We start from the raw sequence: 16,365 nt of genomic DNA, 5'->3' as shown, positions 1-16,365 counted from the left end.
AGCGCCTCCCCGCACCACTTCCGGTCCCTGCGGCCTCCTCTTACCCCCTGCCCGCTTCATTCCATCACTCACTCACTCACACACACACACACACACACACTCACACTCACTCACACACACACTCACTCACACACTCACTCACACTCACTCACACTCACTCTCTCACTCTCTCTTCTTGAGCGCCTATTGGGCGCAGAGCACTGTACTAAGCGCTGGGGAGAGGCCAGTTCAGCCACCAAGAGAGACACCCCCTGCCCACAGCGGGTTTACAGTCTAGAGGGTTTACATTCAGCGTTTAGAACAGTGCTTGGCACCTGGTAAGAGCTTACCAAATACCATTATTATTATTATTATTATTAATCATTATTATTATTATTAGAGAAGCAGCGTGGCCCAGTGGAAAGAGCCCGGGCTTTGGAGTCAGAGGTCGTGGGTTCAAATCCCGGCTCCGCCCACTGTCAGCTGGGGGACTTTGGGCAAGTCACTTCTCTGGGCCTCAGTTCCCTCATCTGCAAAATGGGGATTAAAATTGTGAGCCCCCCGTGGGACAACCTGATCACCTTGTAACCCCCCAGCGCTTAGAACAGTGCTTTGCACATAGTAAGCGCTTAATAAATGGTATTATTGTTGTTATTATTATTACTATTATTATTATTATTATTAAAGTTTCAGCACCACTGACCTGCTTTGTCTTTCAGGAAGCAGGAGCCGGATCTGAGGGCCCGCTGCGCCCAGGAGAATGGTGAGCTCCGCTTTTCTTCCGAGGGGAAGAACTGATGCCATCAGATGCTTTCTTCGGTGCTCGGCGGGATTTAGGGATGGATCATCATCAATCGTATTTATTGAGCGCTTACTATCTGCAGTGCACTGTACTAAGCGCTTGTGAAGTACAAACTGGCAACATATAGAGACGGTCCCTACCCAACAGTGGGCTCACAATCTAAAAGGGGGAGACAGAGAACAAAACCAAACAGACTAACAAAATAAAATAAATAGAGGAGTCAAAGGATGACACCGAGGTTACGGGCCCGTGAGACGGGAAGGATGGTAGTGCTGTCTACAGGGACGGGAAAGTCAGGGAGAGGACAGGGTTTGGGTGAGAAGATACGTGCAATTTTAGATATAGTAAGTTTGAGGTGACTGGAGGACAGCCAAGAAGAGATATCTTGAAGGCAGGACTGTGAGCCCACACTTTTAGACTGTGAGCCCACTGTTGGGTAGGGACTGTCTCTCCATGTTGCCAACTTGGACTTTCCGAGCGCTTAGTACAGTGCTCTGCACACAGGAAGCGCTCAATAAATACGATTGATGATGACGAGGAGGAGAGGCGAGACTGCGGAGATCGGGGCTGGAGGTGCCGATTTGCGGATCATCTGCGTGAAGGTGGTAGTTAAAGCCACGGGAGTGAGCGAGTTCTCCAAGGAAGTGGGTTTCGATGGAGATATATATTTGTACATATTTATTACTCTATTTATTTTACGTGTACATATCTATTCTATTTATTTTATTTTGTCAGTATGTTTGGTTTCGTTCTCTGCCTCCCCCTTTTAGACTGTGAGCCCACTGTTGGGTAGGGACTGTCTCTATATGTTGCCAACTTGTACTTCCCAAGAGCTTAGTCCAGTGCTCTGCACACAGTAAGCGCTCAATAAATACGATTGATTGATTGATTGAGAGTAGAAGGGGGCCCAGAACTGAACCTTGGGGGACCCCCACAGCGAGGGGGTGGGAGACGGAGGAGGAGCCCCCCAAGGAGACGGAGAATGAGCGGCCGCGGAGCTAGGAGGACAACCAGGAGAGGACAGAGGCGGGAAGCAGAGGTTGGATAACGTTTCCAGAAGGGGCACGGTGTCCAAGGCAGCCGAGCCGTTGAGGAGGATGAGGATGGAGTAGAGGCCGTTGGATTTGGCAAGAAGGAGATCATCGGTGACCCCCGAGAGGGTGGTTTCTGTGCAGCGAAGGGGGTGGAAGCGCTCAATAAATACGATTGAGTGGCTACCAATCAATCTGCGCATCAGGCAGAAACTCCTCACCCTGGGCTTCAAGGCTGCCCATCCATCCATCCATCCCCTCGCCCCCTCCTACCTCACCTCCCTTCTCTCCTTCTCCTGCCCAGCCCGCACCCTCCGCTCCTCCACCGCTAATCTCCTCACTGTACCTCGTTCTCGCCTGTCCCGCCGTCGACCCCCGGCCCCCGTCCTGCCCCGGGCCTGGAATGCCCCCAATCCCTCTGCCCCTCCGCCAAGCTCACTCTCTTCCTCCCTTCAAGGCCCTGCTGAGAGCTCACCTCCTCCAGGAGGCCTTCCCACACTGAGCCCCTTCCTTCCTCTCCCCCTCGTCCCCCTCTCCATCCCCCCCATCTTACCTCCTTCCCTTCCCCACAGCACCTGTAGATATGTATATATGTTTGTTCATATTTATTACTCTATTTATTTATTTATTTATTTATTTTACTTGTGCATATCTATTCTATTTATTTTATTTTGTTAGTATGTTTGGTTTTGTTCTCTGTCTCCCCCTTTTAGACTGTGAGCCCAATGTTGGGTAGGGACTGTCTCTATGTGTTGCCAACTTGTACTTCCCAAGCGCTTAGTCCAGTGCTCTGCACACAGTAAGCGCTCAATAAATATGATTGATTGATTGATTGAATGAATGAATGACGGAGGTGAGGGAAAGTTGCAGCGGAGTATTTATTTTATTTTGTTAATATGTGTTGTTTTGTTGTCTGTCATTCAGTTCATTCATTTAATCGTATTTATTGAGCGCTTACTGTGTGCAGAGCACTGCGCTAAGCACTTGGGAAGTACAGGTTGGCAACGTATAGAGACGGTCCCTACCCAACAGTGGGCCCCCTTCTAGACTGTGAGCCCGCCGTTGGGTAGGGACTGTCTCTATCTGTTGCCAACCTGGACTTCCCAAGCGCTTAGTACAGTGCCCTGCACACAGTCAGCGCTCAATAAATACGATTGAATGAATGAATGAATGACGGAGGTGAAGGGAGGTTACAGAGGAGTGTTTATTTTCTTTTGTTAATATGTGTTGTTTTGTTGTCTGTCTCCCCCTTCTAGACTGTGAGCCCGCCGTTGGGTAGGGACCGTCTCTATCTGTTGCCAACTTGGACTTCCCAAGCGCTTAGTACAGTGCCCTGCACACAGTCAGCGCTCAATAAATACGATTGAATGAATGAATGACGGAGGTGAGGGAAGGTTGCAGCGGAGTATTTGTTTTATTTTGTTAATATGTGTTGGTTTGTTGTCTGTCTCCCCCTTCTAGACTGTGAGCCCACCATTGGGTAGGGACCGTCTCCCTATGGTGCCAACTTGTACTTCCCAAGCGCTTAGTACAGTGCCCTGCACACAGTAAGCGCTCAATAAATACAATTGAATGAATGAATGAATGATGGAGGTGAGGGAAGGTTACAGCGGAGTATTTATTTTATTTTGTTAATATGTGTTGTTTTCTGTCTCCCCTTCTAGGCTGTGAGCCCGTTGGTGGGTAGGGACCATCTCTATCTGTTGCCAACTTGTATTTCCCAAGCGCTTAGTACAGTGCCCTGCACACAGTCAGCGCTCAATAAATACGATTGAATGAATGAATGACGGAGGTGAGGGAAGGTTACAGCGGAGTATTTATTTTATTTTGTTAATATGTGTTGTTTTGTTGTCTGTCTCCCACTTCTAGACTGTGAGCTCGCTGTTGGGTAGGGACCGTCTCTCTATGTTGCCAACTTGGACTTCCCAAGCGCTTAGTCCAGTGCTCTGCACACAGTAAGCGCTCAATAAATGCGATTGAATGAATGAATGAATGAATGAAGCCAGATTAGAAGGGGTTGAGGAGAGAATAGGAGGAGAGAAACTTAAGATAGCGGGTGTAGATAACAATAATAATAATGATGGTATTTGTTAAGTGCTTACTATGTGCGAAGCACTGTTCGAAGCACTGGAGGGGGATACAAGGAGATCAGGTTGTCCCACGTGGGGCTCATAGTCTTAATCCCCATTTGACAGATGAGGTAACTGAGGCACAGAGAAGTTAAGTGACTTGCCCAAAGTCACACAGCTAAGTGGCATGTAGATGCAGACAAGTAGATGACTCATCAATCAATCAATCGTATTTATTGAGCGCTTACTGTGTGCAGAGCACTGGACTAAGCGCTTGGGAAGTACAAGTTGGCAACATATAGAGACAGTCCCTACCTAACAACATATACAGACGGTCCCTACCCAACATTCATTCATTCAGTCGTATTTATTGAGCGCTTACCGTGTGCAGAGCACTGGACTAAGCGCTTGGGAAGTCCAAGTTGGCAACATATAGAGACGATCCCTACCCAACATTCATTCATTCAATCGTATTTCTCGAGCGCTTACTGTGTGCAGAGCACTGGACTAAGCGCTTGGGAAGTCCAAGTTGGCAACATCTAGAGACGGTCCCTACCCAACAGCGGGCTCACAGGCTAGAAGGGGGGAGACGGACGGCAAAACAAAACATATTAACAAGATAAAATAAATAGAATAAATACGTACAAATAAAATAAATACATAGAATAATAAATCCGTACAAACATATGTACGTATATCCAGGTGCTGTGGGGAGGGGAAGGAGGGAAGGCGGGAGGGATGGAGAGGAAGGAGGGGACTCAGCCTGGGAAGGCCTCCTAGTCAGTCAGGGAGTTTGGACAGGAACGGTTGCTCATTTCAGGAAAATCCCAGCGGGCGTTTCCCCGGCAGCGGCCCCAGAGCGCTCAGTAAATACGATTGAATGAATTTAATTCACCCACCCTCCATCTTTCAGTCGGTGACCCTGCACACGGACGTTGGGGACATCAAAATCGAGGTCTTCTGCGAGCGCACACCCAAGTCGTGCGAGGTGAGAACTGGCGGGGGCCGGGGGAGGAGAGGGCATGGCTTTCCAAGAGCCAAAATGGGTCAGAAATCAATCAATCAATCGTATTTATTGAGCGCTTACTGTGTGCAAAGCACTGGACTAAGCGCTTGGGAAGGACAAGTTGGCAACATATAGAGACGGTCCCTACCCAACAGTGGGCTCCAAAGCCAAGCGCTTAGTCCACTGCTCTGCACACAGTAAGCGCTCAATAAATATGATTGAATGAATGAATGCAGTCCCGGCTCCGCCAATTGTCGGCTGTGTGCCTTTGGGCAAGTCACTTGACTTCTCTGGGCCTCACTTCCCTCATCTGGAAAATGGGGATGAAGACTGGGAGCCCCCCGCGGGACAACCTGATCACCTTGTAACCTCCCCCGCGCTTAGAACAGTGCTTTGCACAGAGTAAGCGCTTAATAAATTATTATTATCATTGTTATTATTACCATCATTATTATTATTATCATTATTACTGTCAGCTGTGTGACTTTGGGCAAGTCACTTTACTTCTCTGGGCCTCAGTTCCCTCATCTGGAACATGGGGATGAAGACTGGGAGCCCCCCATGGGACAACCTGATCACCTTGTAACCTCCCCAGCGCTTAGAACAGTGCTTTGCACATAGTAAGTGTTTAATAAATGCCATCATTATTATTATTATTATTATAAATCCTGGCTCCTCCAGTTGTCAACTGTGTGACTTTGGGCAAGTCACTTCACTTCTCTGGCCCTCAGTGACCTCATCTGGAAAATGGGGATTAAGACTGTGAGCCCCAAGTGGGACAACCTGATCACCTTGTATCGCCTCCAGTGCTTAGAACAGTGCTTTGCACAGAGTAAGCGCTTACTAAATGCCATCATTATTATTATTTTATTATATACACAAGTGCTGTGGGGCGGGGAGGGGGGTAGAGCAAAGGGAGAGAGTCGAGGCGATCGGGAGGGGAGAGCGAGGGGAGGAAAAGGGGGTGCTTAGTCTGGGAAGGCCTCCTGGAGGAGGTGAGCCTTCAGTAGGGCTCCTCTCCCCCTCCTTCCCCTCCCCACAGCACCTGGATATATTTTTATATACATCTGTGCGGATTTATTACTCCATTTATTTATTTCATTTGTCCATATTTATTCTACTTATTTTATTTTGTTCATATGTTTTGTTTTGTCGTCTGTCTCCCCCGTCTCGACTGTGAGCCCGCTGTTGGGTAGGGACCGTATCTTTTTGTTGCCGACTTGTCCTTCCCAAGCGCTCAGTCCAGTGCTCTGCACACAGTAAGCGCTCAATAAATACGATTGAATGAATGAATGCAATCCCGGCTCCGCCAATTGTCGGCTGTGTGCCTTTGGGCAAGTCACTTCTCTGGGCCTCGGTGACCTCATCTGGAAAATGGGGGTGAAAGACTGGGAGTCCCCCGGGGGACAACCTGGTCACCTTGCAACCTCCCCAGCGCTTAGAACATGATGTGGCCGACTTGGACTTCCCAAGCGCTTAGTCCAGTGCTCTGCACACAGTGAGCGCTCAATAAATACGATGGAATGAATGAATGCAATCCCCGGCTCCGCCAGTTGTCGGCTGTGTGCCTTTAGGCAAGCCACTTGACTTCTCTGGGCCTCAGTTCCCTCATCTGGAAAATGGGGGTGAAGACTGGGAGCCCCCAGGGGGACAACCCGATCACCTTGCAACCTCCCCAGCGCTTAGAACATGATGTGGCCGACTTGGGCTTCCCAAGCGCTTAGTCCAGTGCTCTGCACACAGTAAGCGCTCAATAAATACGATCGAATGAATGAATGAGTGAATGACCTCTCTCCGTTCATTCTTTGATCCTAGAAATAATCAGCCTTTCCTAATTCGGTAATTTTGCGGGATTAGACTCCCAGGCCTGGGTGTGGCCACTATTCCCTGCAAGATTGACTTTAATAATAATAATAATAATAATAATAACAAGCCATCTCTCTTGGATTTTTCTTCCTTGTCACTGGGGCGGTGTTTTTAACGGCGCTCTTGTTTCCCTTAGAATTTCTTGGCTCTCTGTGCCAGCAGTTACTACAATGGCTGCGTATTTCACCGAAACATCAAGGGCTTCATGGTGCAAACCGGGGACCCGACAGGTAACGTTGCCTTGTAGTGGATGCCTTGTAGTGGATACCTCGTCAGCTCAGTCAGTCAGTTGTATTTATTGAGCGCTTAGTGATGGCATTTATTAAGCACTAACGATGTGCAGCGCGCTGTTAATAATAATGATGATGGCATTTATTAAGCGCTTACTATGTGCAAAGCACCGTTCTAAGCGCTGGGGAAGTTGCAAGGTGTTCAGGTTGTCCCACGGGGGCTCACAGTCTTCATCCCCATTTGACAGATGAGGTCACTGAGGCCCAGAGAAGTGAAGTGACTTGCCCAAGGTCCCCCAGCTGACAAGAGGCGGAGCTGGGATTCGAACCCGTGACCTCTGACTCCAAAGCCCGGGCTCTTTCCACTGAGCCACGCTGCTTCTCTATATGTTGCCGACTTGTATTTCGCCTTCTAGACTGTGAGCCCACGGTTGGGCAGGGACCGTCTCTAGATGTTGCCTACTTGGACTTCCCAAGCGCTTAGTACAGTGCTCTGCACACAGTAAGCGCTCAATAAATACGACTGAATGAATGAATGTTTGGTTTTGTTCTCTGTCTCCCCCTTCTAGACTGTGAGCCCGCTGTTGGGTAGGGACCGTCTCTGGGTGTTGCCAACTTGTACTTCCCAAGCGCTTAGTACAGTGCTCCGCACACAGTAAGCGCTCAATAAGTACGATTGAATGAATGAATGCACACAGTAAGTGCTCAATAAATGCGATTGAATAAATGAATGAATGAAAATAGGTTAGAGAGAGGGGAAATAGTAGGGTATGAATAATTAGTCACGCTTCCCTTCCATATGGATCAGGTTTTTCCAAAGATGATGATGACGGTGATGATGATGGTATTCATTCAGCACTTACTATGTGCCAGGCACTGTACTAAGCGCTGGGATGGATCCAAGCAAATCGGGTTGGACACAGTCCCTGTCCCACGTGGGGCTCACAGTCTCCATCCACTTTTCCAGATGTGATAGAAAAGCAGCGTGGCTCAGTGGGAAGAGCCCGGGCTTTGGAGTCGGAGGTCATGGGTTCAAATCCTGGCTCCGCCCACTGTCAGCTGGGTGACTTTGGGCAAGTCACTTCACTTCTCTGGGCCTCAGTTACCTCATCTGGAAAATGGGGATTAAAACTCTGAGCCCCCCGTGGGACAACCTGATCACCTTGTAACCTCCCCAGCGCTTAGGACGGTGCTTTGCACATAGTAAGCGCTTAATAAATGCCATCATTATTATTGTTATTAAGACTGTGAGCCCCCCGTGGGACAACCTGATCACCTTGTAACCTCCCCAGCGCTTAGGATGGTGCTTTGCACATAGTAAGCGCTTAATAAATGCCATCATTATTATTGTTATTAAGACTGTGAGCCCCCCCGTGGGACAACCTGATCACCTTGTAACCTCCCCAGCGCTTAGGACGGTGCTTTGCACATAGTAAGCGCTTAACAAATACCATCATTATTATTATTATTATTATGTGGTAACTGAGGCCCAGAGAAGTGAAGTGACTTGGCCCAGGTCACACAGCAGACAAGTGGCGGAGCCGGGATTGGACTCCCAGGCCGGGCTGTAGCCACTATTCCCTGCGAGATTGACTTTAATAATAATAATAATAATATTGCCAATGTTATGTTGCCAACTTGTACTTCCCAGGCGCTTAGTCCAGTGCTCTGCACACAGTAAGCGCTCAATAAATACGATTGATGAATAATAATAATAACCCATCTCTCTTGGATTTTTCTTCCTCAGGATCTGGGAAAGGAGGCAGCAGTATCTGGGGGAGGAAATTTGAGGACGAATACAGTGAATACTTGAAGGTATCGTAAAATAATAATAATCGTATTTGTTAATAATAATAATACTGATGACATTCTAGACTGTGAGCCTGCTGTTGGGTAGGGACCGTCTCTCTGTGTTGCCAACTTGGACTTCCCAAGCGCTTAGTACAGTGCTCTGCACACAGTAAGCGCTCAATAAATACGATTGAATGAATGAATGAATGAATATTTGTTAAGTGCTTACTATGTGCCGAGCACTGTGCTAAGCGCCCAGGGGGGATACAGGGTGATCAAGTTGTCCCATGTGGGGCTCACAATCTTCGTCCCCATTCGACAGATGAGGGAACTGAGGCCCAGAGAAGTGAAGTGACTTGCCCAAAGGCACACAGCCCATAAGTGGCAGGGCCAGAATTAGAACCCATGACCTCTGACTCCCAAATCCGTGCTCTTTCCACCGAGCCATGCTGCTTCTGTAAGCGCTTACCATGTGCCAGCCACTGTAATAATAATAATAATGATAGCATTTATTAAGCGCTTACTATGTGCAAAGCACTGTTCTAAGCGCTGGGGCGGTTAACAAGGTGATCAGGTTGTCCCACATGGGGCTCACAGTCTTCATCCCCATTTTACAGATGAGGTGACTGATTCTTTCATTCACGCATTCAATCGTATTTATTGAGCACTTACAGATGAGCTGACTGATTCATTCATTCACGCATTCAATCGTATTTATTGAGCACTTACAGATGAGGTGACTGATTCATTCATTCACTCATTCAATCATATTTACTGAGCGCTTACTGTGTGCAGAGCACTGGACTAAGCGCTTGGGAAGTCCAAGTTGGCAACATCTAGAGACGGTCCCTACCCAACAGCGGGCTCACAGTCTAGAAGGGGGTTAGCGCTTAATAATCAATCAATCGTATTTATTGAGCGTTTACTGTGTGCAGAGCACTGGACTAAGCGCTTGAGAAATCCAAATTGGCAACATATAGAGACGGTCCCTCCCCCACAGCGGGCTCACAGTCTAGAAAGCGGGCTCACAGTCTAGAAAAATGCCATTATTATTGTTATTTTTTTTAATTTTTAAGTGGCGGAGCTGGGCTTAGAGCCCAGGTCCTTCTGGCTCCCAGGCTGTAGCCGTCAAATATTTGGGAAATAGCACAGTTATCGTCATCAATAATAATAATAATAATAATAATAATGGCATTTATTAAGCGCTTACTATGTGCAAAGCACTGTTCTAAGAGCTGGGGGGGGGGATACAAGGTGATCAGGTTGTCCCACGTGGGGCTCACAGTCTTAATCCCATTTTCCAGATGAGGGAACTGAGGCCCAGAGAAGTTAAGTGGCTTGCCCAAGGTCTCACGGCTGACAAGTGGCGGAGCAGGGATTCGAACCTGTGACCTCTGACTCCGAAGCCCGGGCTCTTTCCACTGAGCCACGCTGCTTCTCCAATCAATCAATCAATCAATCAATCGTATTTATTGAGCGCTTACTGTGTGCAGAGCACTGGACTAAGCGCTTGGGAAGTCCAAGTTGGCAACATCTAGAGACAGTCCCTACCCAACAGCGGGCTCACAATCTAGAAAGCGGGCTCACAGTCTAAAAAAAAAATGCCATCCTTCTTCTTATTATTTTAATTTTTAAGTGGCAGAGCCGTGATTAGAGCACAGGTCCTTCCGGCTCCCAGGCTCTAGCCGTCAAATATTTTGGAAATAGCACAGTTATTGTTATCAATAATAATAATAATAATAATAATAATAATGACATTTATTAAGCGCTTACTATGTGCAAAGCACTGTTCTAAGCGCTGGGGGGGATACGAGGTGATCAGGTTGTCCCACGTGGGGCTCACAGTCTTCATCCCATTTTCCAGATGAGGGAACTGAGGCCCAGAGAAGTTAAGTGGCTTGCCCAAGGTCTCACAGCTGACAAGTGGCGGAGCAGGGATTCGAACCCGTGACCTCTGACTCCAAAGCCCGGGCTCTTTCCACTGAGCCACGCTGCTTCTCCAATCAATCAATCAATCAATCGTATTTACTGAGCGCTTACTGTGCGCAGAGCAGTGGACTAAGCGCTTGAGAAATCCAAGTTGGCAACATATAGAGACGGTCCCTCCCCCACAGTGGGCTCACAGTCTAGAAAGCGGGCTCGCAATCTAGAAAAATGCCATTATTATTGTTATTTTTTTTAATTTTTAAATGGCGGAGCCGGGATTAGAGCCCAGGTCCTTCCGGCTCCCAGGCTCTAGCCGTCAAATATTTGGGAAATAGCACAGTTATCGTCATCAATAAGAATAATAATAATAATAATGGCATTTATTAAGCGCATACTATGTGCAAAGCACTGTTCTAAGCGCTGGGGGGGATACAAGGTGATCAGGTTGTCCCACGTGGGGCTCACAGTCTTCATCCCATTTTCCAGATGAGGGAACTGAGGCCCAGAGAAGTTTAAGTGGCTTACCCAAGCTCTCACGGCTGACAAGTGGCGGAGCAGGGATTCGAACCCGTGACCTCTGACTCCAAAGCCCGGGCTCTTTCCACTGAGCCACGCTGCTTCTCCAATCAATCAATCAATCAATCGTATTTATTGAGCACTTACTGTGTGCAGAGCACTGGACTAAGCGCTTGGGAAGTCCAAGTTGGCAACATCTAGAGACGGTCCCTACCCAACAGCGGGCTCACAGTCTAAAAAAATGCCATTCTTCTTCTTATTTTTTTAATTTTTAAGTGGCAGAGCCGTGATTAGAGCACAGGTCCTTCCGGCTCCCAGGCTCTAGCCGTCAAATATTTGGGAAATAGCACAGTTATGGTTATCAGTAATAGTAATAATAATAATAATAATAATAATAATAATAATGGCATTTATTAAGCGCTTACTATGTGCAAAGCACTGTTCTAAGCGCTGGGGGGATACGAGGTGATCAGGTTGTCCCACGTGGGGCTCCCAGTCTTAATCCCAGTTTCCAGATGAGGGAACTGAGGCCCAGAGAAGTTAAGTGGCTTGCCCAAGGTCTCACAGCTGACAAGTGGCGGAGCAGGGATTCGAACCCGTGACCTCTGACTCCAAAGCCCGAGCTCTTTCCACTGAGCCACGCTGCTTCTCCAATCAATCAATCAATCAATCGTATTGATTGAGCGCTTACTGTGTGCAGAGCACTGGACTAAGCGCTTGGGAAGTCCAAGTTGGCAACATATAGAGACGGTCCCTCCCCCACAGTGGGCTCACAGTCTAGAAAGCGGGCTCGCAATCTAGAAAAATGCCATTATTATTGTTATTTTTTTTAATTTTTAAGTGGCGGAGCCGGGATTAGAGCCCAGGTCCTTCCGGCTCCCAGGCTCTAGCCGTCAAATATTTGGGAAATAGCACAGTTATCGTCATCAATAAGAATAATAATAATAATAATGGCATTTATTAAGCGCATACTATGTGCAGAGCACTGTTCTAAGCGCTGGGGGGGATACAAGGTGATCAGGTTGTCCCACGGGGGGCTCACAGTCCTAATCCCATTTTCCAGATGAGGGAACTGAGGCCCAGAGAAGTTAAGTGGCTTGCCCAAGGTCTCACGGCTGACAAGTGGCGGAGCAGGGATTCGAACCCATGACCTCTGACTCCAAAGCCCGGGCTCTTTCCACTGAGCCACGCTGCTTCTCCAATCAATCAATCAATCAATCGTATTTACTGAGCGCTTACTGTGCGCAGAGCACTGGACTAAGCGCTTGAGAAATCCAAGTTGGCAACATATAGAGACAGTCCCTATCCAACAGCGGGCTCACAGTCTAAAAAAATGCCATTCTTATTATTATTTTTTTAATTTTTAAGTGGCGGAGCCGTGATTAGAGCACAGGTCCTTCCGGCTCCCAGGCTCTAGCCGTCAAATATTTTGGAAATATCACAGTTATCGTTATCGATCGATCAATCAATCGTATTTATTGAGCGCTTACTGTGTGCAGGGCACTGGACTAAGCGCTTGGGAAGGACAAGTTATCCTTAGCCAGGCCACCCTGCTCCCAGAGCCATTTAACGCCGAGGTGGGTGGGCGGGTGGGCAGAGCGGAGGCCGCGAGGGACCCCCCCCCGAAAGGCCGACGGGGGTCTCCGCTCGGTCGCCCAGCACAGCGTCCGAGGCGTCGTGTCCATGGCCAACAACGGCCCCAACACCAACGGCTCCCAGTTCTTCATCACCTACGGCAAGCAGCCCCACCTGGACATGAAGTACACCGTCTTCGGCAAGTGAGTGGCTCCGCGGGGGGCTCGCCGGCCGGGACCCTCAATCCATCGTATTTACTGAGCGCTTACTGTGTGCAGAGCGCTGGACTAAGCGCGGGGCCGGCGGAGGATGGAGGGCCGCCTTCCGGGAATCCGGGGGGACCCGACGCTTCCCTCCCGGAGTTTGCCCCTCAATCAATCGACCAACGTCTCTCTTCCTCCCTTCAATCAATCAATCAATCAATCGTACTTATTGAGCGCTTACTGTGTGCAGAGCGCTGTACTAAGCGCGGGGCCGGTGGAAGATGGAGGGCCACCTTCCGGGAATCCGGAGGGAGCCGATGCTTCCCTCCCGTAGTTTGCCCCTCAATCAGTCAACCACCGGCTCTCTTCCTCCCTTCAATCAATCAATCAATCGTATTTATTGAGCGCTTACTGTGTGTGGAGCACTGTACTAAGCGCTGGGGAAGTACAAGTTGGGGAAGCCAAGAGACCTTCCGGGAGAAGCTGAGAGAGATTACGTTCTTCCCTCCAGGGTAATCGACGGTTTGGAAACGCTGGATGAACTGGAGAAGCTCCCGGTCAACGAGAAGACCTTCCGGCCTCTCAACGACGTGCACATCAAGGACGTCACCATTCACGCCAACCCGTTCGCTCAGTAGCCGCCGCTTCGGGCCTAGACAACACCAACGGCATCACGTGCGGGAAAGCGAGGATCAACCCCCTTCCTCCTCCGTCTTTCCCTTCACCGGGAAGTTAAAAATCCCCATCGGCTCCTCTGAGGCTCCCCAGCCGTCACACATCATTCCCCTCCTTCCGTGAGGCGATTCCTTAAGATCGGGGAAGACGCGGACATCCGGGGGAACTGATCTGGGCCATCTGGGGGATTTATGGAGGAAAAAGAAAATCAGTTTTTCTAATAAAAATGACCATTTACTATCGCCGCCCCTAAATCTACCGGTAACCGAAAAAAGCCTACACGGAGAGCGAAAGGAAAAACGGTCCACAATGGTTCACTGTGAGAGGGGCTGGTGAGAAGGGCCAGTGAAATGCCAAAATAAAAAAAAAAAACTCTTGCAGAGAAAGGGCACCAAAATGTCCTCAGAGGCTGAAAAATGGACCTAAAATTCATTCATTCATTCAATCGTATTTATTGAGTGCTTACTGTGTGCAGAGTACTGGACTAAGCGCTTGGGAAGTCCAAGTCGGCAACATCTAGAGACGGTCCCTACCCAACAGCGGGCTCACAGTCGAGAAGGGGGAGACAGAGAACGCAACAAAACGTATTAACAAAATAAAATCAATAGAATAAATATGTATAAATAAAATAAATGAATAGAGTAATAAGTATGTACAAATAAAATCAATAAATAGAGTAATAAATCCGTACAAACATATAGACATATATACAGGTGCTGTGGGGAGGGGAAAGAGGTAAGGCGGGGGGGATCGGTCAGCTGTTCCGAGAACGACTCTCGGGTAGAGGGGCGGGGGAGGAGGAAAAGAATCGGGAGGCCAAACAATCAATCGACAGCATCTACTGAGTGCCTGATGGTAGTAACGAGGTAGTTACAAGGTGATCAGGATTGGCCCAAGGAGAGTGAGATTCACTGAGGACACGGCTTCAACTATCATCTCTACGCTGATGACACCCAGATCTACATCTCTGCCCCTGCTCTCTCCCCCTCCCTCCAGGCTCGCATCTCCTCCTGCCTTCAGGACATCTCCATCTGGATGTCCGCCCACGGCCTAAAGCTCAACATGTCGAAGACTGAGCTCCTTGTCTTCCCTCCCAAACCTTGTCCTCTCCCCGACTTTCCCATCTCTGTTGACGGCACTACCATCCTTCCCGTCTCACAAGCCCGCAACCTTGGTGTCATCCTCGACTCCGCTCTCTCATTCACCCCTCACATCCAAGCCGTCACCAAAACCTGCCGGTCTCAGCTCCGCAACATTGCCAAGATCCGCCCTTTCCTCTCCATCCAAACCGCTACCCTGCTCATTCAAGCTCTCATCCTATCCCGTCTGGACTACTGCACCGGCCTTCTCTCTGATCTCCCATCCTCGTGTCTCTCTCCACTTCAATCCATACTTCATGCTGCTGCCCGGATTATCTTTGTCCAGAAACGCTCTGGACATATTACTCCCCTCCTCAAAAACCTCCAATGGCTACCGATCAATCTGCGCATCAGGCAGAAACTCCTCACCCTGGGCTTCAAGGCTGTCCATCCCCTCGCCCCCGCCTACCTCACCTCCCTTCTCTCCTTCTCCAGCCCAGCCCGCACCCTCCGCTCCTCCACCACTAATCTCCTCACTGTACCTCGCTCTCGCCTGTCCCGCCATCGACCCCCGGCCCACGTCATCCCCCGGGCCTGGAATGCCCTCCCTCTGCCCACCCGCCAAGCTAGCTCTCTTCCTCCCTTCAAGGCCCTGCTGAGAGCTCACCTCCTCCAGGAGGCCTTCCCAGACTGAGCCCCTTCTTTCCTCTCCCCCTCGTCCCCCTCTCCATCCCCCCGTCTTACCTCCTTCCCTTCCCCACAGCACCTGTATATATGTATATATGGTTGTACATATTTATTACTCTATTTATTTATTTTACTTGTACATTTCTATCCTACTTATTTTATTTTGTTGGTATGTTTGGTTCTGTTCTGTCTCCCCCTTTTAGACTGTGAGCCCACTGTTGGGTAGGGACTGTCTCTGTGTGATGCCAATTTGTACTTCCCAAGCGCTTAGTACAGTGTTCTGCACATAGTAAGCGCTCAATAAATACGATTGATTGATTGATTGATTGATTGAGGCCCAGAGAAGTGAAGCGATTTGCCCAAAGTCACCCAGCTGACAATTGGCAGAGCTGGGATTTGAACCCATGACCTCTGAAGGGGGAGACAGAGAACAAAACCAAACATATTAACAAAATAAAATAAATAGGATATGTACATGTAAAATAGAGTAATATTTAGAGTAATATTTCCCTCCCTCCACACATCCGCCAAACTACCTCTCTTCCTCCCTTCAAAGCCGTACTGAGAGCTCACCTCCTCCAAGAGGCCTTCTCAGACTGAGCCCCCTTTTTCCCTCCTCCTCTCCATCCCCTCCCCTGCCCTACCTCCTTCCCCTCCCCACAGCACTTGTATATATGTTTGGAAAATAACATACGTTTGGAAAATAAATAGAATAGTTAGGTACAAGTAAAATAGAGTAATAAATATGTACAAACGTATATACAGGAATATACAGGAAAGGCTTTAATAATAATAATGGCATTCATTAAGCACTTACTATGTGCAAAGCACTGTTCTAAGCGCTGGGGAGGTTACAAGGTGATCAGGTTGTCCCACGGTGGGGGGGGGGGGGGGGGGCTCACAGTCTTCACCCCCATTTTACAGATGAGG

General features: G+C 48.7%; 1 protein-coding gene across 1 annotated transcript; it reads left to right on the top strand.

The window, feature by feature from the left end:
• Positions 1-260: 260 nt before the first annotated feature.
• On the top strand, positions 261-13,906 carry PPIL3 (peptidylprolyl isomerase like 3). The gene is made up of 7 exons (XM_038749646.1): positions 261-317; positions 699-742; positions 4,795-4,869; positions 6,890-6,983; positions 8,731-8,798; positions 12,876-12,994; positions 13,506-13,906. The coding sequence occupies exons 2-7, from the start codon at positions 740-742 to the stop codon at positions 13,630-13,632; spliced, it is 486 nt and encodes a 161-aa protein (XP_038605574.1). The 5' UTR covers positions 261-317; positions 699-739; the 3' UTR covers positions 13,633-13,906.
• The last annotated feature ends 2,459 nt before the right edge of the window (positions 13,907-16,365 follow it).

Source organism: Tachyglossus aculeatus, chromosome 7 (assembly GCF_015852505.1).
Source record: "Tachyglossus aculeatus isolate mTacAcu1 chromosome 7, mTacAcu1.pri, whole genome shotgun sequence".
Lineage (NCBI taxonomy): Eukaryota > Metazoa > Chordata > Mammalia > Monotremata > Tachyglossidae > Tachyglossus > Tachyglossus aculeatus.
Note: the sequence above shows the minus strand (reverse complement) of the source record. Positions and strands in the feature narration are given on the sequence as shown.